Here is a 24,491-nt window from a genome sequence, read left to right as displayed (position 1 = left end):
GCAAGTCAGTGAGGGGCAAGAGAGCGAGCAAGCGACACTGTGTGTTTGTTGTTTTCTGAGGTTTGTATCTTCACTACTCCCACTTCTGTTACTTCTGCCGCCACACAAAAAAAGCACGTTCTTCATTATTCAAACCAGCCACAACAGTGTCCTCTGAATAAACAAAATGAAACAAACATTAATAAGCTAATTAATTAGTGTGAAAAATGTGTTTTTATCTGCAGTAGTTTGAGCTCCCGTCAAGAAAAAGTCAAAACACAGCACATCTTGTGGCTGCATTGCATTCTGGTCCATTAAGGCTGCTGTCAGAGGAGAAATTGGAATTACAGGTTCTTTTATAATACAGCTGCCCTTCCACTGACGTCAAAATCTGTTATTTACGTTAATGTTTGAGAATGTTTTTTAGGTATTATGTTTCTTCTATTAACCTTTAAGAACCCGGAGCCACATCACTTTCCTTGCAATGCTGTCAGACACCTTTCACAAGTATTTTGTTCTTAGAACCCTGATCCACCTGGTGTAATTAAAAAAAAAAAAAAAAAACATGGGAAAAAAGGCGAAGAGGAATGTTGGAAAAATGCTCCACAAATTGGTAGATTTAGTAGATTAGTAGATTTATTATTTTTAAAAGTCTGGGGAAAAATGTTTTGGGGAAAAAACACATTTAGTTATCTTAATTACATATTTAAAATTATTGAATTTCAGCAATTTTTCCAGGTCATTTCTGATTTCTTTGTTGTTGTTTTCAGAAAGATTTCTTTAAAAAAAAAAAAAAAAATCAGGTCCTTTTCTTATACTTTTAACTAATTTCTTGCTATTTGTATTAGGTAGGTAGGTATTTTTTTCTAGTTTTTTTTTCTTTCATTTTTTATTGCCTTCCTTCCATGTTTTTTAAAGAAATCAAGCAGATTGGTAATTTTTTAGAGGGTTAAAGTCCTTTATAAGTCTGCTGTAAATGTTATCATATTATGGTCATATTGTGAGTTTTCGGGGCAATTACACACATAAATCCCCAATATGTCAATTGTTGTGCAGCGGTCACCTCAGCAGTCACCTGGCCGTTCACACCGGAAGCACATTTCTGTGATAGTCAGCGATTTTGCTCTTTTGCTCTGTTCTCCTCACATGTAGAGCTTTGTCTCTGTCTGCTTGTTTATCTTGCTTTATATTTAATGAAGTAGGTACAATCAACCTTCACTCCTGGGACAAAGTAGTCACGGGTATCTATAGGCTTCAATTCTGTTTGGCTGCAATCAGCAGTGATGGAAATAAATAGATTAAAAATTTTTTAGGGTGGATGCTTGTTTGTGTCGAGTTTGAGAGAGAGACTTCATAGGTAAGAGATATAAAAAACGCAAACATTCTAACATTTTCACAGACCTCCATGCTGCTTTCTACTGTTTATAAATCTTTTTTCTGGCCTGTCTGTGACGTTGAATGTGACACCAGAAAAAAAACAAACAGAAGGGCACACTCAGCAAGGGGAAGGCAGTCCTTCATCTATTTTAATACGTTTTCCTGGTTTTAAAAAAAGTGTATACACGCGCATATTTGGGAGTAAGAGTATTAGTCTGAATTTTTGAAGTATTGAGGTGCCGGGGTATGCGTTTGAGTATTTGCATGTGTCTATCTGCATTTGTTTTGCAAAATTTTGCACAAAGTCGACCATGTTTTATTATGCAAAAAATGGATTAGAGGTAAAGTGGTATTAAGAAATGACTGTAAGAAAAAGACTGTCATCCCAAGCTTTGAAGAGCTAGTAATTTCGTACGTGCCCGTGTTTGTGTGTTAGCCTGTCACCGGTCAGCCTCACTCAGTGGAGTGATGCAACATGTCATACGGCTGAGCACTCACGGGACACACGTTACCCTTGACAGCGGTCAGAGCAGAGCAATTTCATCATGTCATCCTTTCACCTGGCTGTCAAACACACACACAATCAAACACACATACCAAAAAAATAACACAGGAGGCATACACATACATACATAACAGCACATGAGCACACATATGTATGAACAGTTTATTTCATGATTTCATGTGGCATATATATGGTCAGGTCGCACTTATAAATCACTTATGTATGCTCGCTTGTGCAGATGAGTGACAGTGTGTGTGTGTGTGTGTGTGTGTGTGTGTGTGTGTGTGTGTGTATGTGTGCTAGAAAGAGCCAGACAGAGTGAGAGAGAGGGGGAGACTGACAGATTGCCAGCCTATCATACACCCATACACTTGCACAAATCTATCTTGTCGGAGCTCCACGGCACGCCTGTGATTCCCTCGTCTCCTCACTTCTCCTCTTCTTTCTCCCCTCTCTCTCTCTCTCTCTCGCTTTCTCTTTCTCTTTCTTTCTCTCTCTCTCTCTCTCTCTCCGTCTCTCCATGAAGCAAATCCAATACACTGTAACATTATCCGGGCCTCGCCTTGCTATTTGGATTCTCTCCCGGAGCCAAAAAGGCACACACAGGGCCAAATTGATTTTCCTGTTGCGCTAGATTTGTGACAGTCGAGCAGAAATCACATTGCTCAACCGCCAACCTCCCCCTCCTCTTCCTCCACCTCATATACACACATACACGCAACAGACTCTCTCTCTCTCACACACACACACACACACACACGCACACACACACCTCCTTCCTCCCAGTGTCTCTGAAGCAATTCAGAGCGTCCTCCGAATATTTTTCTCCTTCCATGAGACATCGGGGACGAGGCGAGCAGACATTCGTCTTTCATCCAGATGGATGTGAGGCTGAATGGGACCGCCGTTGTCGGGGCTTCCATCACTGTCTGTGAAGCTAAGTCATCCAGTCAAAGTGCAGAACACAAGTTCAGCATTCAGTCCCCAAGTTAGTGTCAGTTGCTGCAGCCACAGAATCCATCAAATATGCTGATTTGTGTTTTTGGCTCTCCAAAACTCTGCATTTCGTGAATATTTCTAGAAATTTATAACAAAGTGTGGTTTTCAGTGTCTGCACAGGCTGATGCGACAAGTTGCCACCAGGTCACCTGTCAGTATGGCGTAATTTCCTGTCAACCTTTGTATGGTTGTAACTTCTCCCCGAAAAACAAGTAGAAGCTGTATCAATTACCAGACTGTAGCTGATGCATACGAAATGAAACACAAACAGAGCACAGAGAAACTCTGTTGTCATCAGCTCGGATCACTTTTGCTGGGAGGATGGAGATGCACATGTCTGCTGCTGCTGCGAGGTGAAATCCCACAACAAATCTGAGTGTCAACAAAATATACTGCTAGAAAATATGCTGCTCCTCTCTAAACTAAAAGTCGTGGAAGTACTCTGGCAGACTCCATAATCGCCTATAGATTTTCAGCTGGGTTGAGATCTTGTAACTATGTAGCCATTCATTGACTTTGCATCCCCTTTCTAGAAGCATTTGTTTTTCCACTTATTCATCCAGGCTCTTCTTTTTATTTGTCATAAAGTATACATTAGATTATTGTACAGAAAAACTTTGAAAAACATCTGAACTTCTGCCCAGTTAGCATGAGCTAACACAGCAGCAGCGGCCAACACAGAGCCATTAAAGGCTCCAACAAAAACCTCACACTGACACAGAAACAACTCTACTTTGACGTTAAACCCATTATAATTGATAGGTAACATTAGCTGTGTGTTGCCAAGCTGTGTGTGTGTGTGTGTGTGCGTGCGTGCGTGCGTGCGTGCGTGTGTGTGCGTGTGCGTGCGCAGCCACGCAAACTCTCATTGACTGTCCCCGGCGCAGAGCTCACATTCCTGCAGCAGAAACTACAATCCCTTAAGTATGCAATGTTTTAAACTCCAGCACGGTATGTTTGACAGAATTGGCCATTCAGCATGCTGGGATGTCACCAAAACCTTGAAAAGTAAGGCTATACCACATGCCACTTCATTCACCTTATGGGTATCAAATGAAGTGCTACTGTTAGTATCTGTAATACTTAAAGAGTATTGGTATTGGTGCTGGTATCATTATTTTTTAAATGTTACTCAGCCTAAATCAAAACTCATCTCCCCAATCAAGCTTTATAGTGTTCGAATAATTGACCCTTTTAACCATAAAGAAAATAAGAAGCAACCTGTCACTAGAAAGGCTGTAACACCGACAAGATCAACTGGGACTGTCTACATTTATGCCCATTTTCAGGTCTGGTCCATCTTTGGTGTTATTTTCATTACTCTGGTGTGTGTGTGTTTAAACATTTCTTACTGTGTGCTTTGAGGGCCAAACTGCACAACGTTTCCACATTGTGCAGCTACTAATTGACACAGAGCACATCCACACTTCTCCATGGTCCAGCTCGCTCTGACTGCTGCAGAAAATCACAAATACTCATCTCTCCCTCTTCAATTTTTCCTCTCGTCTTCCTCTCTCTCCACCAAGGTCCAGTTAACAGAGCCTGCCCACCCTTCCTCCCTCCCCTCTCCCCGTCTCTCCTCTCCGCCTCTTTCCTCACCCCTCCAAGTTTTTATTTTCTTGTAAAGAGGTGATTGGAGCTTGCGGGCGAGCGCTCGGGAGAGTTTAATCTGTGTATCTGCGCTCGCTTCAAGTGCTTCCAGGGCCTAGAAAAGGACAGAGAGGTCAGGGCGAGTGGAGGAGGGAGAGGGAAAGGAGGGAGAGATAGAGGGTGGGAGACTGAGAGGGTGAGAAGGCCAGGCCTGTCCAGTTTGTTAGCTTAAGGGTCCTTCCCAATGAATCTCTTCAATGGATCTCCTCCAACCCGTTTACATCGGCTCTTGTCCTTTACATCGTCCCCCAGCCTTGCCCGTGGTTTGCATTTAGTTTCACATTTCAGAAGATATATATTTCTGTCTTTAATTATGCTAATGAGAACCACAGATAGAGAAAACAAGTTTCCAGTGGTGCTATTTTTTTCCCCCACACAGAGATCAAAGGTCAAACACAGACGCCTGGAAGGAACCAGAGTGACCTCAGATCAGGATTTCATGCATAAAAGTGGCCATTTTTTAAAAAATAATATCAGTAAATGACTTCAGCCGACGAGAAAGAAAACAAATTTACAGTCTGCAAAATATCGGACCAAAAAAGACGCTGCAGGGATGTTCAGCCAAAACTTATATTTTTCCTTCGATAGTGGTGGAAGATATTACAAGAAAGCAGTGGAAGAGGTTTATGGGGGTAGACTTTTTATGCAAGTGTGTTTTGCAGTGTGAAGTGTGTGGAGCCGGCGAGTTTTCTAGTCACACCACTCCCTAAGAGGCTGCGTGGTGGGAACACTGCCTCTGGCTGTCCCTGTCCCTCTCTTTTTCTCTCATTATTTTTATCGTGCTCGCTTTTCTCTTATGGTCCCTCTTGTGTCTCACGTTCCCTCGTCCCCACCCTTTCCTCCCCATCTCTGTTTGTCTCCGCTGCTTTCTTAGCTCAGAGCGTCGCTGTGGTACAGGCCTCCCACCGAGGAACAAGGCTGAATTTTCCATCCCTCTCATTTCTCCACATCTCTCCTCCAGCTCTCTTTCTCCACTTCTGTCCTCCTTTTTTTCCCTCCTCCTTCTTCATCCCCATCCGCACATCAACCCTCCTACCCCACAACTCTTTCCCCCCACTCCCACACGCCTCCGTCTCTCCTCCTCCTCCTGATGGCTCCTAGTGTTCGGAGTGAAACAGCAAAACGCCCTCCCCGCAGACATTATATTCACAAAGCACACCGTCCGCCAAAACAAGAAAAAAAAAAAAAAAAGAAGAATATGGTGCCGGCTTGCTGCGTTAGCCATTTAGAGAAATCCCATTCTAACTCCGTCTGACTGGAAAACCCTAACCGGAGCACAGTGTGCAATTATTTTCCCTCCCCAACACCTATTTTCTTGCTTTCTTTCACTCCATCGCTCTCTCTCCCCCGCATCCCGCTCGCTGTTTTTTAGCTTAAGCTTGCAGTTTTGCTTTACTTACAGTTGCTACTCAGCATTGGAAGTAATGAGGATCTTGGGAGAGCACTTGTTTTGCGAGCCACCGCAGGCCTGCGCTCGTCCCCTACAGGGAGAGTTAACTGGCATTAGCCCCCGGCTTGGAGAGGCATTGACTCGCACCCATTGAGATCTAAACCACCATTATTGGAGCCCGCTGTTTATCTGCCTCTTTCCCTAAAGACACGGCAAGTAGGGGATATTACCTTGGTGTGTGTGTGTGTGTGTGTGTGTGTTGTGTGGTGCAGGTGTGTGTGCATTTACAGCCTAAGGGTTGTATTAAGAGATGGTGCTGAAGCAGCCCTTTCTCTGTACTCTACACCGGTCTATTAGTGCTCACCACCGTTACCTCACTTTAGCAAAAATGGACCCTGCTGCTCCAGGGGGTCTGTATTTTTGAGAAACAGTTGGTGTGTGTTTGTGTGTGTGTGTGTGTAGGCAAACAGAAGGATTGCATCTTAGTGTGCATACATCTGCACATGCACTCTCACAAGCATGTACACACATGTCTGCTAATGCACACCTGAACCGTCCTTTCATCAGCAATTAATAAAAGCCTTTTCATTGACTCTCTGGTTGACTTTTCATCACTCATACACACAAACGCAGTCACTCCTATGCTGAATATTACTGGGGCCCTGAAACAAAACAGAAATATGGCCACAAGTGCTCTCCCTCTGCTTTGAACTTCCCCGGCATTTGCGTTTGAAACCCTGATGAAAAAAAAGCTTCAAAGACCACACTCCCTCTCTTCAAAGGAGACTCAGGGTTGCCTCGACAGTCCTTGCGGAAGAGAAATTTAAAAATGTGTATTGGGTTTTTAGCGAGGAGCATTATCTCCAAAAACGCAATGAACTCCCATTACTTTTGGCCCTGCTGCCTTGTATCATGAGCAAAAAGTAGAAAATGGATCTGCTTGCTAAGTGCCGTTTTGACAAAGAGGAAATTATAGTTGTTTGACTTTTTCAGTGCAATTCCAAAAGAGCACTTTTGGTTCCTGATATCTTCCTGTTTGCTCTTGGTTTTTATGCAGATCCCAGTCATTCTAAAACTCCGTCAGTAGGTTGAAAATGTCAGATCTGTTAGTATTTTTAGCCTAGTGGTCTCTGACAGGTCAGTGATATGAAATATTTGCACAGATGCACTCTCATAAATGAGTGTTGTTTGAAGACACTGTAAAATCTGATAAGTTGATTTTACTTAAAATAATCTTGGAAACCGATTGCCTTGAAACGGGAAAGTAAGTTTACTTTATATAAAAGTGTTAAGTTTACTTAGCATTTAGCTGTATTTACTTAATTTTGTGAAGTTGTTGCAACTTAAAGATGACAAGTGAAATTGCTTCGTTCTTTCTAAGTGTTAGCAACTTCTGTAAAACAAGTTAGTCTGACTTAATTTGATCCAGACAAAGAGGATTTTGCTAATGATGAAGTTGGGAGATCTGCGAGTTCTGCTTTCTTAACATGTTTAGTAATATACAAATATGATTGACTAGTATTCAAGCAGCAGACATACAGACATATAGCACAGTAATCTTCATTACTGAAGTCTCTAAAACCTTGAAAAATTGATTTAATTAAACTTGTTCATTTTCTGTTACAACACCACCATATATATATACATATATATATATATATATACATATATATATATATATATATATATATATATATATATAAATTTAAAGTAAATTCAACAATTAGATATAAAGTTAACATACATCCAGATTAAAAACTATGTTTACTTTGGTAAATACTTTTGGTTTCTGAGATTTTTTTTTTTTTTTTTTTTCAAATTAAAATTATCTTTTAAAATTTTACATTGGAACTGCAACCAAAAATCACAGATTATGAATTTGGAAAGTATAGTTTGATCACAATTAATTTAAAATAAAAGCACCTTAACTCTCAACTGTTGTTCCTATTAAAACTGAATAGGTGCGAATGTGAGAGACAGGGATTTTTCTTGTGTGTGTGTGTGTGTGTATATTTGTGTATTTGTGTATGTTTGTATGTGTGTGCTCAGCTGGGTGCTTGCGGAGGTGTAAATTGGCAGTGGTAATGACAGAGGATAAAGATGCAGGCTAAGGGACAGCAAGATATTGCCGTGCCACTGACTGCCACATGTGCTAATTGTGTTATAGAACACCTGTGGGAACAGTGGCACCATAAGGAACACACACAGAGATCTAAACACTGAAACAAAGCACATGTAGACATGCAGTTGTGCATGCACATGTAGTTTCATTTTGCTGCTCTATAGTTAACTGCATCACATAACATTTGGGTCTGGTAGGAGCTAGCTAGCTAGCTAGTTGTCTCTAAAAAAATTAACGAGATTGTTCATGAGTGTCAACCTATCAAAAGCAAACTTAACCTAAACTGATATCCCTAATTTAAATGCAGTCCATGTTACACTTAAAAGCACTCAAACATACATAAAATCGGCCTATCCAAACACTGAATCCAGTCTAAAAACACAAAATCATATGTGCAACGGAAAAAAGCCTCAGAAATGTAGAACACAAAGTACACATTTACATATAGTACAAAGTTACAGCCACACAGTGCTTACAAATGAACCAAGACAAATATTAAACACCACTCATGCACACCAGTCAGAAGAAGATGACCTGGACGGTGAAAGCATTTCCTTTCCATTTATTTGTTTTACATTTTCATTCATAGCTAGAAAAGCTGGTCTTTTTTTTCTTTGGACAGGGAAAGATATACAGTCAGCTCCTGTTGACATTTAGCTCTCCTCCCTCTCTCTCTCAGCAGCACGAGGAGAAGAACTGCACGTCAAAGATTCAGCGTATGAATTATTAATGGTACGGATTAAACGTGCCAGGACTCACTGTGGAGACTGTTTGTTTTATTTGGACGTAATTATTTAATGGCACCTTGTTAAAAATGATAGTGAGGAGAGGATAGGAGAGCAGAGAGGAAGGCACGGGAGGAAAGGAAGAAGAGAAAATGTGTGGAGAAGCTTTGTTTGGACAGTAATTGGTAGTGAAATAATTACAAAGTGCTCCGAGCTTCACTCGCTCATTGCAGAGACAGAGGGAAGGAGGGGTGAGGCCTTGTCAGACTCAACTATACTTTCACTCCTCTCTCATCTGTTTTTCAATTTCCTCTTTCTCAACAAGGATCTCTGTTTCTTGTCATTCTTATTTTTCCCTTTGACCCCCCCCCCCTCTCTCACACACACACATGCACAAACGCACACTCATAAATCTAAATCTCTGCATTAATCTCATCTCTGGTGACAATTTACATGGGTATATGGAGAGAGTAGTGGAGCATGGAGGGCACTATCCCCTATTTGTACCTCTATAGTGGCACACACATGCACACACACACACAAACAGTACAAGCTGCTGCCACCACCACTCTGCCCTCCAAACAAACAGAGTCTGACAGCGTACCCGGTGCCTGGCATGCATCCCTGAACACGCACAAACACACACACATACACACACAAAGGCAAGCCTGTATCGCAGGGTCGACTTCCGTAGTTTAAGGGTTCACTAAACTCCTGCTAGCATACTTCATCCTTACTACCCATCCAACCGTCTAAACTTGTGCCACAGTTAAATCTGTCCCTCTGCCAACAAGTGGCCATGACCCTCTAGAAGAGGCTTTAGGCTCCTCCAGTCAGACACATAAACATACTACATAAACACTACAATGGAGTGGTAATAAACACACCCACGTACCAGGGGTGGAAAATACATTTAATAGGGTACTACATAGGTATAATTTTTGGCACTTGGTACTGAGTGTTTCCATTGTTACCAACTACTTTATACTTGGTGCACTACATATCAGGAGGAATATTGTACTTTTTAATCCACTGTTTTTTCTAGTCGTCAGTTTCAGTTACGTTTACATAAAAACATAGGATTGGTTTATAAGACATGATGCAATGCATAAATAGAACTGAAAATGAAACTTATCTGTGCTCTCTTCAAAACCAGACTGACAAAAACAGTAATTTGACTTTGCTGAACCACAAGCTGCTGATCTACTGCTGCCTTTATCGGTAGTTTGTTTGTGTTGCTGTCTGACATTATTAGATCCAAACTTACTATTTAAAACACCAAAGTCACACAATAACACTAACTAACTAACTGATCAAGGCAGTGGTAGACCATCAGCTCCCGTGTTTAGCGAGGTAAAATTTCTGTTTTTGTCAGTGGATTCTGGCTTTAGATATGTTTCACTTTTAGTTCATTTCTCCATTAGAAATTCTGTCTGGAAAGTGCTGAGCATACGACTGAACCAATGAGACTTGTTAAACATGCATCCTCTTTTACTTAAAATCATCAAGAATTTTCTCTCTTTTTGGATTCTTTGTTCACTGTGGAGGCATCTGAGAAAAAAACAGTTTTCTCCACGAATTCAACATAATATAAAGTGGGTAAGTGATATACAAACAGTCATTTGTAGGGGGGTGAAGTGTTCCTTTAAGTAAAGGAATTCTTCTTTTACCATGTAGCTACACACAGAAGCACGTAGCTGGTGTTTCCAGTGTTATCTCAGGGTTTCTTCAACATTTGCACTCTGACGTTTCCCCTTCCCTCCACCACATGGTGACAGACTAATCGAATATTCCCTCTTTGAAGCAGCACCGTTGGATCTATTCAAGTGTGAGGCAGGGGGTCTGTGTGTTTGTGTGTGTAGGTGTCTGTGTGTGTGTGTTTGTGTGTGCACATGTGCGTGCGCTAATATTTTAGCATATATCCTATGTGCCTTTGTGTTCTCTCGTGTTTCCTTGTGTGTTTGAGTGTGTTTATTTACACTTGTTTGTCCAATTACTTTTACATCTTTGTGTGTATGCGTGCGTGTGTATGTGTGTGCATGTAGGCGGCCGGGTGTATGGAAATGTTGTTTATGCAGTTTTATGCAAAGCAATTATGTTGACTTAATTGGGTTTGTTTATGTGGAGAGTGTGCCACCTCCAGTCATGTATTACTGCTACCGTGGACAGACACATCACACAAACACACACTTATGCAGAGACGCTTCTCGAAACAGCACACTTTTCACTGCATGATTGAATAATGTGAAGTGTTTCTTTCATAATAAGGACTTTATATTCACCATGAGTTTTAAGGACACCGCAGCAGAAACATTTTGTTAATACATCACTCCAACAGCACTTCATAATGTCGCATCCAGAGTAGGTGATTACTTTTGCACATAGTCCCATTTCCTCAAGAGGTCAAATCATATACTGTAATATGTTATGACAATCATTATTGAGCATGTACAGTTAACTTCAATATTTCTTTTTGTCGGGACTTTTCATCCACAGTAAAGCACAGGTTGAAACACAAACCGCTTTCTCCCACATCTTTCCCTCTCCTCATTGTCTCAGGTCTGAATTCAAAGATAAAAGGTTAATTTGCCATCTCTCTCCTTCCTCTGGGCCAAATCAATCCACCACAGTCTCTGTCTGCCATTGTCCTAATCAGACCCTCAACTCACTATTGGATTTCAATGGAACAGGCGCAGCCCAAAGACCTGCACAACCATCCAATCAATGATCCTCAAATGGCTCTGGTTCTCTATAGGGGATCTCTCTGGTTTTAGTGCTTACACAAGGAAGTGGCACAGGGTCCAATGACTTGATATGTCCTCTGGAAGTGCATTTGTCGTTTAGGTAATAGTGAATCACAAACAACTTCATGTATAATGATTGTGCTGAGCTCTCACTGGCGTCAAACCCTCTAACCTTATCACTTAAAGCTCAAGAAACACGTCCAGGGCAGCCTTAGTCAAAATAAAACCTTCAGCTTAATACTGACTTCTCTTTGTTTTTGTTTTGGTAGTCAAATGACGGAAAACTTTTTGAACCAAATGACTTGTGTGCTATTAAAAGAAATGCAGAAAGTAAAACAAAGGGGTCCTTCAATGCTTTATTGTTAGAAAAGTTCCCCCATTTTTCTTCAATTTTCAAGCAGACGAGAAGCAAATATAAATCAATTTTCTGTTGACCTCGCTTTCATGCAAAGAAGAGAATTCATTCAATGCAAAACATTTTCTTTTAACGTGACAGCTTTTGTTACAAGATATTGAACCTTTGTTCCTTTGAAATGTGTCATGTCTGCAGCAAGTGTCTGAATTAGGTATGTCCCGATCGGGGCAGATCAAGGCATTTTTTTGACTGATCTGGATTGCAGATATTTAGCTTAAAGAGCCCTATCCAATCCTTTGTTTTATGTCAGCTGTCACACAAGTGTTTTACTTTCATGCTAAGCAACACGGAGCGCAACCTTCGTCAACACTCCTCCACTCAGCTGTTTCTATCTCCATTTGGTTAAGATCAGAATCAGAATCAGAAGATGTGTGTGTAAGAGCAGCACCTGAGTCTCACCCGCCACAAAACACCACATACCATTAACAAAAACGCAGCATGAGACTGTTTATACACATTAGTTGCCAAAGTTATGAGCACTCATTTTGTCAGCTCAGTGTGAGAGTCTTGCACTCTGCCTTTAACTATAGCGCATAGTGTTTCTCCACCCTGCTCCAAGGAGAGAGGGAGAAAGGAGAGCAGTGCAGAGCTTAAACAACCTGATTATTGATTTGAATAACTTTAAAGAGGTCCAATTAAAGTGTGCAGCTGTATTATCTAGAAAAGTATTGGGACTCGGTATGGCAGATACTCAATATTAAATGACTCGGATCAGGACTGGGGGCAAAAAAACATGATCGGGACAGCGCTAGTCTGAATCTCTGTCCTGACTTCGTGTTGTTCGGCAGGTTCCACGATGGCCCCACAGAGCTCTGGGAACGGACCAGAAGGAGCCCACCCGCCAATCACCCGCTCACCTATGGCTCAGGAGAAAGGTATGTGTATATGAGTGTTATCCACTGGCCAGCTCTTGGTGTTTGGCCCCGTCTGGTCGGGTAACTGTAAAGGTTTTAAATCTACAAGGAATACACGGAGGTCAGTGTGCGTGGAGTGGGATGCTGTGTGTGTACGTGCAATTTAGTGGCAAGCACATGTCGTTAAAAGACCCACACTGTAAACTCTGTATGTGTGCAGCATAAATAGTTTCTATAAGAAATCCAGATAGTGGCTCACACTCACATTAAAGAAGCTGTGAAGTTAAAGTTATCCAAAATGGCAACAGTTTGTTTTGTTATACATCTACACCAACGAGGGGGGTATGAGGAAGAGTAGAGATCATAAGAATGAAAAACAGACATGGTACGGTTGCAAAGCTCAATGGCTGTAATGAAATGTTTTCCAAGGGAACAGAGGGACTTGGAGCAAACAATGTTAGCACAAAGATGTAAACAAAGACTATGGCTAGTTTGGCTCAGTACAGGACTTTGTTCTTCTTTCCTCTGCTGCTCCAAAATGAGTTCTTTCAGCAAGCATACCCCCCATTTTTTCGCCTTTCATATTTCTCTGCATTTTTGATGGGGCCAGCGTGTGTTAAAAACTAACTTTTAAAACACACACTGGATTAAATGATCGTTGTTGCAGTTTTGGCTTAGCAGGTTCTTGCACACAAACACACACACTGCATCAGGCTTCATTATTTTCCAACATAGGTCGTGGGAAAATCATGGTTTGTTAAATATGTGACAGCAAACATTCAGTAAACATATCCTTAGTTCAAGTCAGAGTGTGTGTTATTTTGACAGAACCACTTCAGTTTTGTCCACAACTTGTTGCCAAAGGCTTGTAACATGAATGTTAACCCACAAGCCACATGCGCCTGCCAAAACGGGAAATTGTTTTCCAGCAATTATGGCCACTTCTCGAGTATTACTAAAAACAGCAGAATTGCTCATTAAAAAAAAAAAAAATCAGCATCCACACAGCTTTGCAAAAAAACCCGAAAGACTGGGACGTAACCTTAATGGAATGACTGTTATGCTCTCCCTCTGTCACCAACGGAAGGGCAGTTAACATCAGAGAGAGACAGAGGGAGTGGACGGATGAAGACACAGAGAGAGAGAAAGAGAGAGAGAGGCTCTGTAAAAGGTTATTTCCCAACATGATGAAATCAAGCCGGAGATTTAATGCTGCTCTCTAATGCCTGTAAACCTCGAGCCCTCCCCAGCCCCAGTCCAGAAAAACACAGCGCCGTTTAACAGGGCTGCTTGTTGTTTTCCCTGTTTTTGCCAGCTAGGATTAACCCCCCCCCTCCCTCCATAACACACACGCCCCACTTTGCTCAAGTGCCTGCCTCCCTAAGAGCCTCTCTCCACTCTTCATTTCCATAAATCCGCTGAATGTCCCTTTTTCCCCCCCAACTGTCTCTCTCTCGCGTGCTTCGCTGGCTGCCTGTTGTTGTTGTCCGGCTGAGAGCTTCATTCGCTTTGCCAGAAAGAGAGAAAGGTTTATGTGTGTGTGTGTGTGTGTGTGTGTGTGTGTGTGTGTGTGTGTGTGTGTGTGTTTATGTGTGTGTGGAGAGGGAACGAAGCAGAGAGAGAGAGAGAAATCCTTGAATGTGTTATTTGCTTTTAGCACTGTCTGCACAATGTTCCTCTCCCCATCCATTTTCCAGGCAATTTAAAGTGCGATATTACACACTGTAATTTTTTTCTCCTCCTCTCCAGAATCCCCTTACCCTAATGGAAGCAAAACATTACAATAATGTCCTCGCTCCTTAAACCCAGCACTCGCAGCCTAAGCACTTTCAGGCCCCAATCGCTCTTTCCCTCCGTTGCTCTGTCTTTCCCTCCCACACACACTTTCTCTCTCTCTCTCTCTCTCTCTCTCTCTCAGTCTTGGCCTCCGTCTCACAGAGACACACAGAGCGTTTATTGCTCTCTTTCTCCGTTATCTCCCCCCACACACTCAGAAACACAAATATGTACACACACGTATGTGCACACACGCATATAGTGAATACACACTTAGCATTTTTTAAACTTTTATCTCCCTCCTCTCTCCTCACATTTCCTCTTGCTCTCTTAGCAGAAACAAGGAATTATACAAGTGTCAACTTGCACTTTCCAACTCCGCCGTTTCCCCAAAACCCCAAACTCACTAAAGAGTCGGTCTGTGCACGCTCATTCAACAAAGCGGATAGCTATCAAAGTTTACAGTCGAGCAGACCCAATCCATTTACACCTAATCTGCAATACTGAATCCCTCTCTAACACACACTCACACACACACGCCCACACACACACTCATCTTTTTCCCCTCAATGGCTGTCCAGCGACCTTTTCTCATTCGTGGTGGATTGGGAGACCTTTCTGTGGGTTTTTTAAAACGAGCGCGGCCGCTTGAAAGAGCGAAGCCCAGGCGAGGATCGCTCCAAATGTCAATTTGAATGGTGCAGGCGAGTTTGGGCCGGAGAGGCTTTGACACATCTATTGACAGAACGGCTTAGAATAACATAGTAGCCATGGTCAAATTGGCGGCTTATTCTGTGGAGAGTGGAGCACTTTTTTTTTTTTTTTTTACTCGCACATCCCTGCACACAGACACACATGGACCCAGCTTTTGCAGGTATACATATATCTTCAAGGCCAGGTACACTTGACCCGCACCTTTGCACCAATATAGTTCCTGTGTGTGTGTTTATTTGTGGTCAGGGTTTCTCTTACATGTCAGGCTGTCCTTTATGTGTGTTTTTTCTAATACCTGCTCCATGTTGCGATACTCACTGATGTGTATCCAGGAGTAACAGGAGCCAGTGCCAAAGTGAAAGATTAGGGCTTTCAACAAAACGAAGGGTCTCTTTACTCGAGGTAATTGGATGGATATCCCAGTTTGTCGAGCTCGAGAATGATCACACCAAACTCTCGCTCCGTCCCTCGGTCAATGTTTGATTTCACTGAGCAGGTATAGTTTTGAAGGACTCTTTGGGTTTTGAGTATTTTTATAAGCAAAGCGCTGACATTGCTTTTTATGCCTGTTCATGTGTTCCAGGGTTCATGTCCAACATGCAGAGGAACCAGGCCAGCTCTCAGTTTGCTTCTCCTCAGTCTGGACCTCCTATGTCTCCCCACCCCTCACCTGGAGGCCCACTGTATCCTGGGATGGGTCCCTACTCCCAGAGTGGCCCTTCAGGCCCTTATGGATCTCAAGGATCACAGTATGGACACCAAGGTAGGAGCCTGTTTAAATGAATTTCCATTTTAACAAACTTACATTAGCAGATATAAAAAAAATTTTTTCATTGGCACGAATATGCTTTAAGGAATAAAAGTTTCTGGAGGATTGGCACATTGATTATCCATAAACTGAAGCTCATGCTAAAGGCTGGGGCACAATCAAAAATGGCAAAGCAAAACTCTCCAAGGCTAGGAGACATATTAGCAAGCCAAGAACATACAAGAGTTCGTCAGCTCCTCAAGCTTCTGTCTGTTTTCTCAATGTGACATTTACAGCTAACTGCTCACTTAGCAATCTTGCTGGTCGCTAACAGGATAATAACGCTGTTTATTCCAAAGACATAGGTACCATCGACGCCTGTCTCATGACTTTCCTCTGTCTTGCAATGCTCACCTCCATTTTGGGCATCACAGTATTGACCTTGTGAATGTTGAAGAATCAGCAAGACTGAACTCTTCATTAAAGCGTTAGCCAAAGTTACATTTGTATATTCAAAAATCGTAGCTCGGTCAGTGTGTTTTGGCCTTTCGTCCACACAAAAACTGCTATAAGGTCACTGAAAACAGACCTTTTTCTAAAACTCCGTCTAGAGTGAAGATCAACAGAAACTCTGTTTTCATTGTTGACTCGTCAACAGGGAAAAACAGAGTTTCAGGCTTCTGACGTCTGAGTGTATGAGCCATTATCTCCTTTGTGAGGCGTCACAAATAAGGTAACATTTCATGCAATGGAGGACAAGACCGAAATAGCGCTGTTTCTGACTTTGCTAAGACTTTTTATGTTTATCCATATATGTACAGTTATTCTGAGGAACAGAGGCGTCACAATGTGCTATGCTAACTGCTCCAGTTAGTATGCCAGTAATAGCTTTGTTCAGGTGTCTGATTGACATCTTCTTCTATGTGGCTTTTGGGTTGCATCACCACCTTTTTTGGGGGGGAAGCCCTTGAGAGCTTTAATGTTGTGTGGACAGATACATTTTTTATAATAATGCTTGTTGTTTTTTTTTTAAATGAAGAAGGAGGGAAAAACCCTGTTTTCAAAAATCCTTGTGTACACGTGGGCTAAGAATTCATACTGATTTACTTCACACTGTGAGCAAATTCCAATGGTCCACATTGTGTTTACTGAGGCCAATAACCTGATGATGATGCAGAGGCTAGTCAAGGAGTCTCAGTTTGTAATTTGACCAAAAAGTGAGTCCACTCCACATTCTTTAAAGCAGGAGTGGAGCTCTTAGTGCTCTAATAAGAAACAAGTTCTTAGAGCCAGGCGCATTGTAGCAACATAAATCAGCTCCTGTCAGTGTTTGTCTGAAACAGAAGATGTAACTTCAAGTCACCACTTTAGGAAAGATTATTCAAAGCCAAAAGAGATAGAATTTAATTGTATGCAAGCTATGACTCCTTTCAAATTTAACAATGAATTATTAATTGCAAAAAAACACTAACAGGCCCCATGTTGACATACTATTGACTTTTACCTGACATCCGTTTTGTGGAACAGCTTCTGCTTTCTGACTTGTCTTATTGGATGAATACTGCGCGTATCATTCATTCAAAGGGGTTATTAAGAAATCTGGCCTCAGATGGGAAAGCCACATTTGTCTTTTTTTTAATGACAGTTGCCCCCCATTTCACAGTCACATTGGGCCTTGACATCACTGTCACTGGTTTCAAAGAGTGTGCTAGTGAGGGATACAAAAGACTCATTTTGAAAGACATATCCATCCAGTGTTTCTGTCTCTTACTCTATCCATCTCTTTCTACAACACACACACACACACACACAGATACAGTGTTCTCTCATCCTGTGTGGTGGGTCTCACTGTGGGCATTAAAAGCCAGCTTCCTGAGGGTGTGACTCTCAGAATATTCATGAAACACTTGAACTTTGGACACACCTCTTGGCCCTCCTCATGATAAGATTATGAGGTTGCTCCAGACTGACAAAGCAGACTGACACATCGTGAGGTTCATCCACTGAATGTTGATGTTCAGTCCTGTCATCAGGCACAGTGTTTTAAAGGAGCTCTTTGCGATATTCAGAGCATATCTATGATTCAGAGATTGAATCTGTCAACATAGAGTACCAGTGCTGGTAGAGCTAACAGTGTTAATCCAGGGAAAAGTGGAAAAGTGGGGAAGCTCTATGCTTTTACAACATTGTTGTCCTGATTTTGGCACTAACTGACGTTTGATCAGCTAGCCATTGGGATAGACACTAGAGGCTGACATCTTTTCGGGAATCCTGTGGGTCACATGAAAATCAGTTTCACTATTCAGCATGTGACTGGGCCAGACCAGGAGAAAAAAAGTCAATGGGAGCAGGTGGGACAGGAATGATATAACAAGCTAGCAATATTAATTGAGTCAGCAGCTATTTTTTCATTTCCAAAAACCATTGGGATATTTTGCGTGAGCACACATGTCAATTTCAATTTTATTTATAAAGCCCATTATAATAAATCACAATTTGCTTCAGAGGGCTTTACAGCTTACAACATCTCTCTGTCCTTAGACCCTTACAGCGACTAAAGAAAAACTCCCCCAAAAACCCCATAACTGTGAAATTTTTAAAAAGAAATAATCTCAAGAGCTTAAAATTACATTTCGTTAGATTTAAATGTATGAGGCAAATGAGCAGATTTAAAACCAGGTTTTAAGCCGAGCTAAATTCACTGTCAATTCAAAAGAGTTGTTCTAACTGTTGTTAACTAATTTGAAGATGATTAGGTTAACGTCCTCAAGATGATCAATGTGAGAGCAACATTTCTGTCTGTTCCTGAATATTCACTGTGATATATTCTGAGAAATACTCCTGGGTTCAGTTCACTACAGTAGGCCTGTTTGATGAGACATTTGGTAAACCAGTTACATCAACCATCAATCCAAGCTATTTCTGATACTCAAGAGAGAAAAAAAAGGAAAATAAACAAAATCACAGATTCACAGAAATTTGGGAAAAAAAACTTTGGATGGCTCTCTGTAATTAAGCATTCTCCGCTCGCTTGTTTTCTCCAACGTACGACTCCTGGCCATCCAACAAACGCTGACATCTGCTGTTGTATTTCGTTTTCTGCCTTTGGCGACACACCAGACGAAACATTATGGTATTTTTTTGGTAAATGTGTGTTTTAATGTGTCACCTTGATAAATGCGCCCATCCGTGCGTGTGCTTTCCCAAAATTGCGTCCTCTCCCTCGCATTTGTTAATGTTGATTAATAGCCCTAATGCATTTGGTATTTGGTCCCCCTTCTCCACCCACTCTTATCTCTTAATGTGACTTTGGCTGGGCTGACAGCCCAGTAAGCAGACAGAAAAAGAGAAATAAAGTAAGCAGAGAGCGACAGCGAGGCGGACTAGCCTGGAAGAGGCTCTGGAGGCAGATGAGCGTGAAATCTCGCTCGGATGACAGGAGAGATGTTCCCATCAGAAAGGGAACGAACAGCTCAGGCCCGCTGTCTGCTCATCACACACACATACAGAATATATATTGATGTATACCCTCATTCAAATTTAATACACTTGCAACTGACCTGCATCTGTCTTGCATTGCTACTCAAGGATATTTTCAGACAGCATTGCGGCAAGTACCTAAAAAGTGGTGCTTCTTGAGGGGCTACAATTGTATGTTTGCGCAGTAGTTTCAAGAACAAAACAAACAAAAATAGTAGGTGGTAAAACATCTCTTTTTCTTCCCGCTCAATCTGTATTTCCCAGTTTATTTGGTAGAACCAACTAAAACTGATGCTTTCTAATGCAAAAGCCCTGCAATAAGTCCCTACTTTTGCATAATGTTCAGTTTTTGTTTAAATTGTCGAGAGGTGTTGATTCAGCTTGCATTGTGGAGCGTGTGGTCAGTGGTGCTATTGTGTTGTTTTGCACTATACTGAGACGTGTTTCTAGTCTTTTGTCACTACCATTATTTTGTTAAGACTATTTGATGGGTCAAGACAACATTTTGCTGGACGACATTACACTTGTGGCAAAAGCGTAGACAATATAAATAATAGACATGGCCACTGTGACATTTGGCATTTTGTCCGTCATTTGTTTTTTTTTTTATTTTTTTGGAGCCATTATTGACTATATTTGAATAAGATGTTGGAGCTGTGATGAAGAGAGTGATGGCAGAGATCGTGCTATAGGGCTGCAATGAAGTCCCCAGTTGCAGCTTCATTCTGCTCCAGTGTGTATTTATTTATTGCATTCCGGCTTTGGAAAAAGAAAAGAGGTGCGACAGACGTTGAAGTGTCATTCAACAGTCACGGCCTCGAGTGTGACATTAAATATAAGGGTCAGCAGCTCTTTCCAAAAAACAACAATGGCACGTGTCATGATGTCATGACATGTCTTTGAATTAGCTGCTAACTGTTAAAAAGCCATTTTTAAATCTTCTGTGGTGGGTCACATGCATAAAACGCTGCCAAAACGCACGCTAGTCCCACCCCTGGTCATGTCTGTGTGGCTTTATGTTTTACACAGACCTCATTTTGGGCTGTTACTACCTATTTTTCAACCTCATAGGTTGCTGCTTGGGCAAAAGTAGAGCCAGGTTACATTTTTGTTTCCAGACCACCCAGCGTTTCTTGCAGGAGCCCTCTGCACAGCCACCTCCACTGTGCCAATGCAATGATCTCACTGAGACGAATGAGAAGGCTTTTAAGGCCTTTAAGAATTGCCTCTTTAAATTGGTAAATGGACAATTTTCCTCATATTTCCATCCTTTTGAGGATATGACATACGGACATCTGTGATACAATTATGAGTTACGAATATAAAAACATCACTTGTAACACCTTCAGTGCTCAAGCGCATTCACACTGGGACATTGCCAGAGTCCCGGCTCTTCAAGGGTCCATCAGGGGCCTGTTTGGGGTGAACAGGGCAGACAGCTGCTGGTCATTGTTCTTAATGACAGCTCCATCTGCTTCCTTTCCCTCTCCCTTGTGCACTAACAAATTAGCTCGCCATTAGCCAACACAGAAACGCACTCCAAGTTTCTGAACTCTGCTCTGCTGTTTTTCTTGGCCTGTCTGCCTAAGCTGGGAGAGCCCAACTCTTAAACTGTGTGTGTGTGTGGGGTATGTCACAAAAAATTTCCGGCAAGCATGCTTGCCACACACACACGCAGACACACACACCAGCACTTACAGTTATTAGCTCGCAAGAGAACATAAAAACTGTCTGGTGTTGTGTAAAGGAGGGCTGCAGCACTGCTCTTTTATCAGGGGCAAACGACTGTAGTACAGCTTGTGTAACCGACTACATAAGCTCCACTGACAAACAGTTATGGTGACACATGAGACTGCAGGAGGATGTGGCCGTTATACAAACAATACTGAAATATTCAGCACTTATTTACAGAGATTTCTGATTAGATAAATCTGCTTTTAGACTGTTACCAAAGGTTTCCTTCCACTTTGATGCACAGTTGAACCCTGCCAAAGCTTTACTCCCTTGTTGTTTTGTCGCACTCTAAATGAGAGCTCCTACAGTGCGTTGACTGCCCAGTATTTCCCCCCAAAAAATATTTATGCTGCTTTATGTTCATGACTGTCCTTTAAAAGCCCTCTTCATGCAAAGTTAAACTGATCTGGTACTGTGTGTTGATATCAGGCTCTCCTCAGGACTCAAATAACTCCAACAGCTGTTTCCAAGACATGCACTTGGACATGGTACAGAGCCAGCGTGTTGAGAACAGTGGACACACAGACAGACGGGGGAGGAGGATATCAGGCTATTACAGGAAAGAGATTTGGAGTCTGTCTCTCTCCCACCCATCGCATAGCCCCCCCCCCTCCTCCTCAAGGGGTTAAGCACTCGCTGGTAATGACCATGCTTCAGACAGCACTTTTAAGCCTTGGTGCCTTGCTGGAGCGGCGGTGTAATTCAGCCAAAAAAGCCAACGCCTGGGGGAGGGAGTGGAGTTTTTCGGAGGAAATTGACAGTGTATGGAGCTGGGCAGCCCCAAGGCGCACCCCAGCCCTGCTTAGGCTCAGACGCCCTGCCGGGGAAGGTGCTGAGGTGGCTGGGAGAAAATTTTGGAGCCTCGGGCAAGAGGAGACATTGCAAAAAAAAAAATTATCCATCCCAGCATGTCATACATGCATACTGCAGTCTAATAATGAGTCTTATAAATATATTAAGCAAGAAAAACCATAATTGATAACTGTGAACTCATCTGTGTAATATCAAGATGTTTAAACAGTTAAAACAGTGACAATTAGGTATTTGCAGAAGAATGAATGACACTTAACCTTTTGAAACGCATATACCCACAAACGTGTGTGTGTCTGTGTGTGTGTGAGAAATGTTTTCTTTTTCTGTAAATTTTAAATATATATAAAGGATATTTTATATCCCATGTTTGTGATAATAATAGTGAGTAAAATTAACTTGAAAATTAGCTGTGAGCAGATATCTACTTTTTCTTTTTTTTTAATCTACTTTTCTTTTCTGTAAGTTGCTGCTGGACATTTCTTGCCAAGTTGCTCATTGCCTTTCTCCAGTGTTTAAAAAAAAGGTTCTTGAACACAGCACAACAAAACTGATGTTGATCCAGGTTCTAAAAAAAATTAAAGATTATCGGGGGGGGGGGGGGTATTATAGCACCCATCACACTGAGCTTTACGGAACTCCTGAGTAAGATGGAAGGAAATAAGCACCAGGACGTCTAATTCTTGTCCACGCGCTACATTTCCTTCTTGCCCACCTCCCCAACTGAAACTTCCAACCACTATGACACCCACATACAAAAAAGCAAGAGAAAAATGCTGTTACTCATTTCTTTTATTTGTGTTCATCCACACGTGGACATGGACAGGCTGCCCTGCTCCTGTCCTTGGCAGCTCAAGCATGCAGCCATGTAATCTGCGTTCCACTCCTTATTGATGGAGTTCACAGATCCGGAGGGCGCGTTGCTGCACCATCATACCTTACCCCACCGTAGCCGGGAGAATGACTGCCTCGGCTGTTAGCATTGGCCGGTCCAGTCTGCTGAGGAAGCAGTAGACAGTAATCTGCTCGGTCACACTCCAGCTCTCCCGCAGGACTGCAGGGATTAAACCCGGCGCAGGATATAGCGTCCGCCGAATGCGTGACCATGCCAGGAATTTCCATGTAATTGTGAACGAAGCACCATGAGCTCTCCTTCTCCTTCTCCTCCCCTCCATGGCGCTATAAATACCACCAAGACTCCCCAAAGGCACCAGAAGCAGGCAGGAAACCAAGACTGAGCCACAAGGACACGAGGAGGGACAAATAAGAAATGACATCCTCCTTGTCCTCTTTTTCCTCTTGTCCCTCCCTTGATTGGTTTTCAGAGCGGCATGAGTAGCATGCAAAGTAGGTGAGGTAGATGACACACTTTTGTGTGTGTATGTTAATTCTGACGTACATAATATAAGCTAACACTGCACATTTCTCTCTCCTTTTTTAAGTTGGAGTTTGTACTAAAACAAGCCACCAACTCAAAACTCATACCACCTTAAACGAACAAGGAAAGGCACATTTTTCTTCACTTCCTATCTTAAGTCAGTTGAAAGATTACTTACTTAACATAGGACAAAACTGATCTCAAAGGTCCAGTGTTTAGGATTTAGTGGCATCTAGCAGTGAAGTTTAAGAATTGAAACTTCTCCCATGTGCCAAGCATGTAGCAGAACTATGGTGGCTGATATAAAAACACCAAAAAATGAATCGACCTATCTAGAGCCACTGTTTATTTTGTTTGTGTGTTTGTTTCTTCTGGGCTACTGTAGAACAACATGGCAGAAACATGGGAGAGGACCTGCTCTACATGTAGGTATAAACAGCTTATTCTAAGGTGAGGAAAAACACAAGAATGCTTATTTTTAGGTGATTATAAACTAATAAAAACTAAGTCATATTCAATTTCTGCCAATAGATGCCCCTAAATTCTACACACTGGACCTTTAACTATTCTGACTTGCCCTGCAGGAATTTGCAGTTATTTTTATCTATTTCTATACAAAAAGAATATGTTGATATTGAAATATAACATGGCCATGTTGCCAAAGACACACAATGCAGTCTTAAGATTTTTTTTCACAGTGTGTGTGGAAAGGAAGTGTCACTCCCACGACTTCCATATTGGCTTTTACAGCTAAAGTTATATCTCCCCAGATCTGGACGCACTAATAGGTTAGCAGCAACTAATTAAGCAATACAGCACGAGAGGGTGTGCTTTACCATCACAACAGTGACGTTGCAGGACCAAGATGCTTCTTAATGATATTCATTGAAGAAAGTTAATTTTAAAAAAGTTAATTTAAATCCAAATCAAGCATTTTGTATCAATGTAGTAGCTGACTGTTGTTTTTTTTATTCAGCTCTAGCCATTAAAAATGCAGAGTTATGTCTTCTTTTATGAGGAGGGTGAGCTGTCAGGCTGATTTTTAAAGAAAAAAATCATGGTTCTTTTATTGGTATTTAAAGTCATATAAA

The 24,491-nt window shown here is 41.8% G+C and overlaps 1 protein-coding gene across 4 annotated transcripts in view; it reads left to right on the top strand.

Annotated features, from left to right (window-relative positions):
• Positions 1-24,491, top strand: part of LOC121953429 (AT-rich interactive domain-containing protein 1B-like) — a 211,047-nt gene that overhangs the window by 145,896 nt on the left and 40,660 nt on the right. For all 4 annotated transcript variants that reach the window (XM_042500525.2, XM_042500524.2, XM_042500523.2 and 1 more), the window contains exons 6-7: positions 12,695-12,781; positions 15,834-16,013. In XM_042500525.2, coding sequence (XP_042356459.2) covers positions 12,695-12,781; positions 15,834-16,013 — 267 coding nt within the window. The remainder of the gene's footprint in view (positions 1-12,694; positions 12,782-15,833; positions 16,014-24,491) is intronic.

Source organism: Plectropomus leopardus, chromosome 14 (genome assembly GCF_026936395.1).
Source record: "Plectropomus leopardus strain MGB_pleo_1.0 chromosome 14, ASM2693639v1, whole genome shotgun sequence".
Lineage (NCBI taxonomy): Eukaryota > Metazoa > Chordata > Actinopteri > Perciformes > Serranidae > Plectropomus > Plectropomus leopardus.
This window is presented reverse-complemented; position numbering and strand designations above follow the sequence as displayed.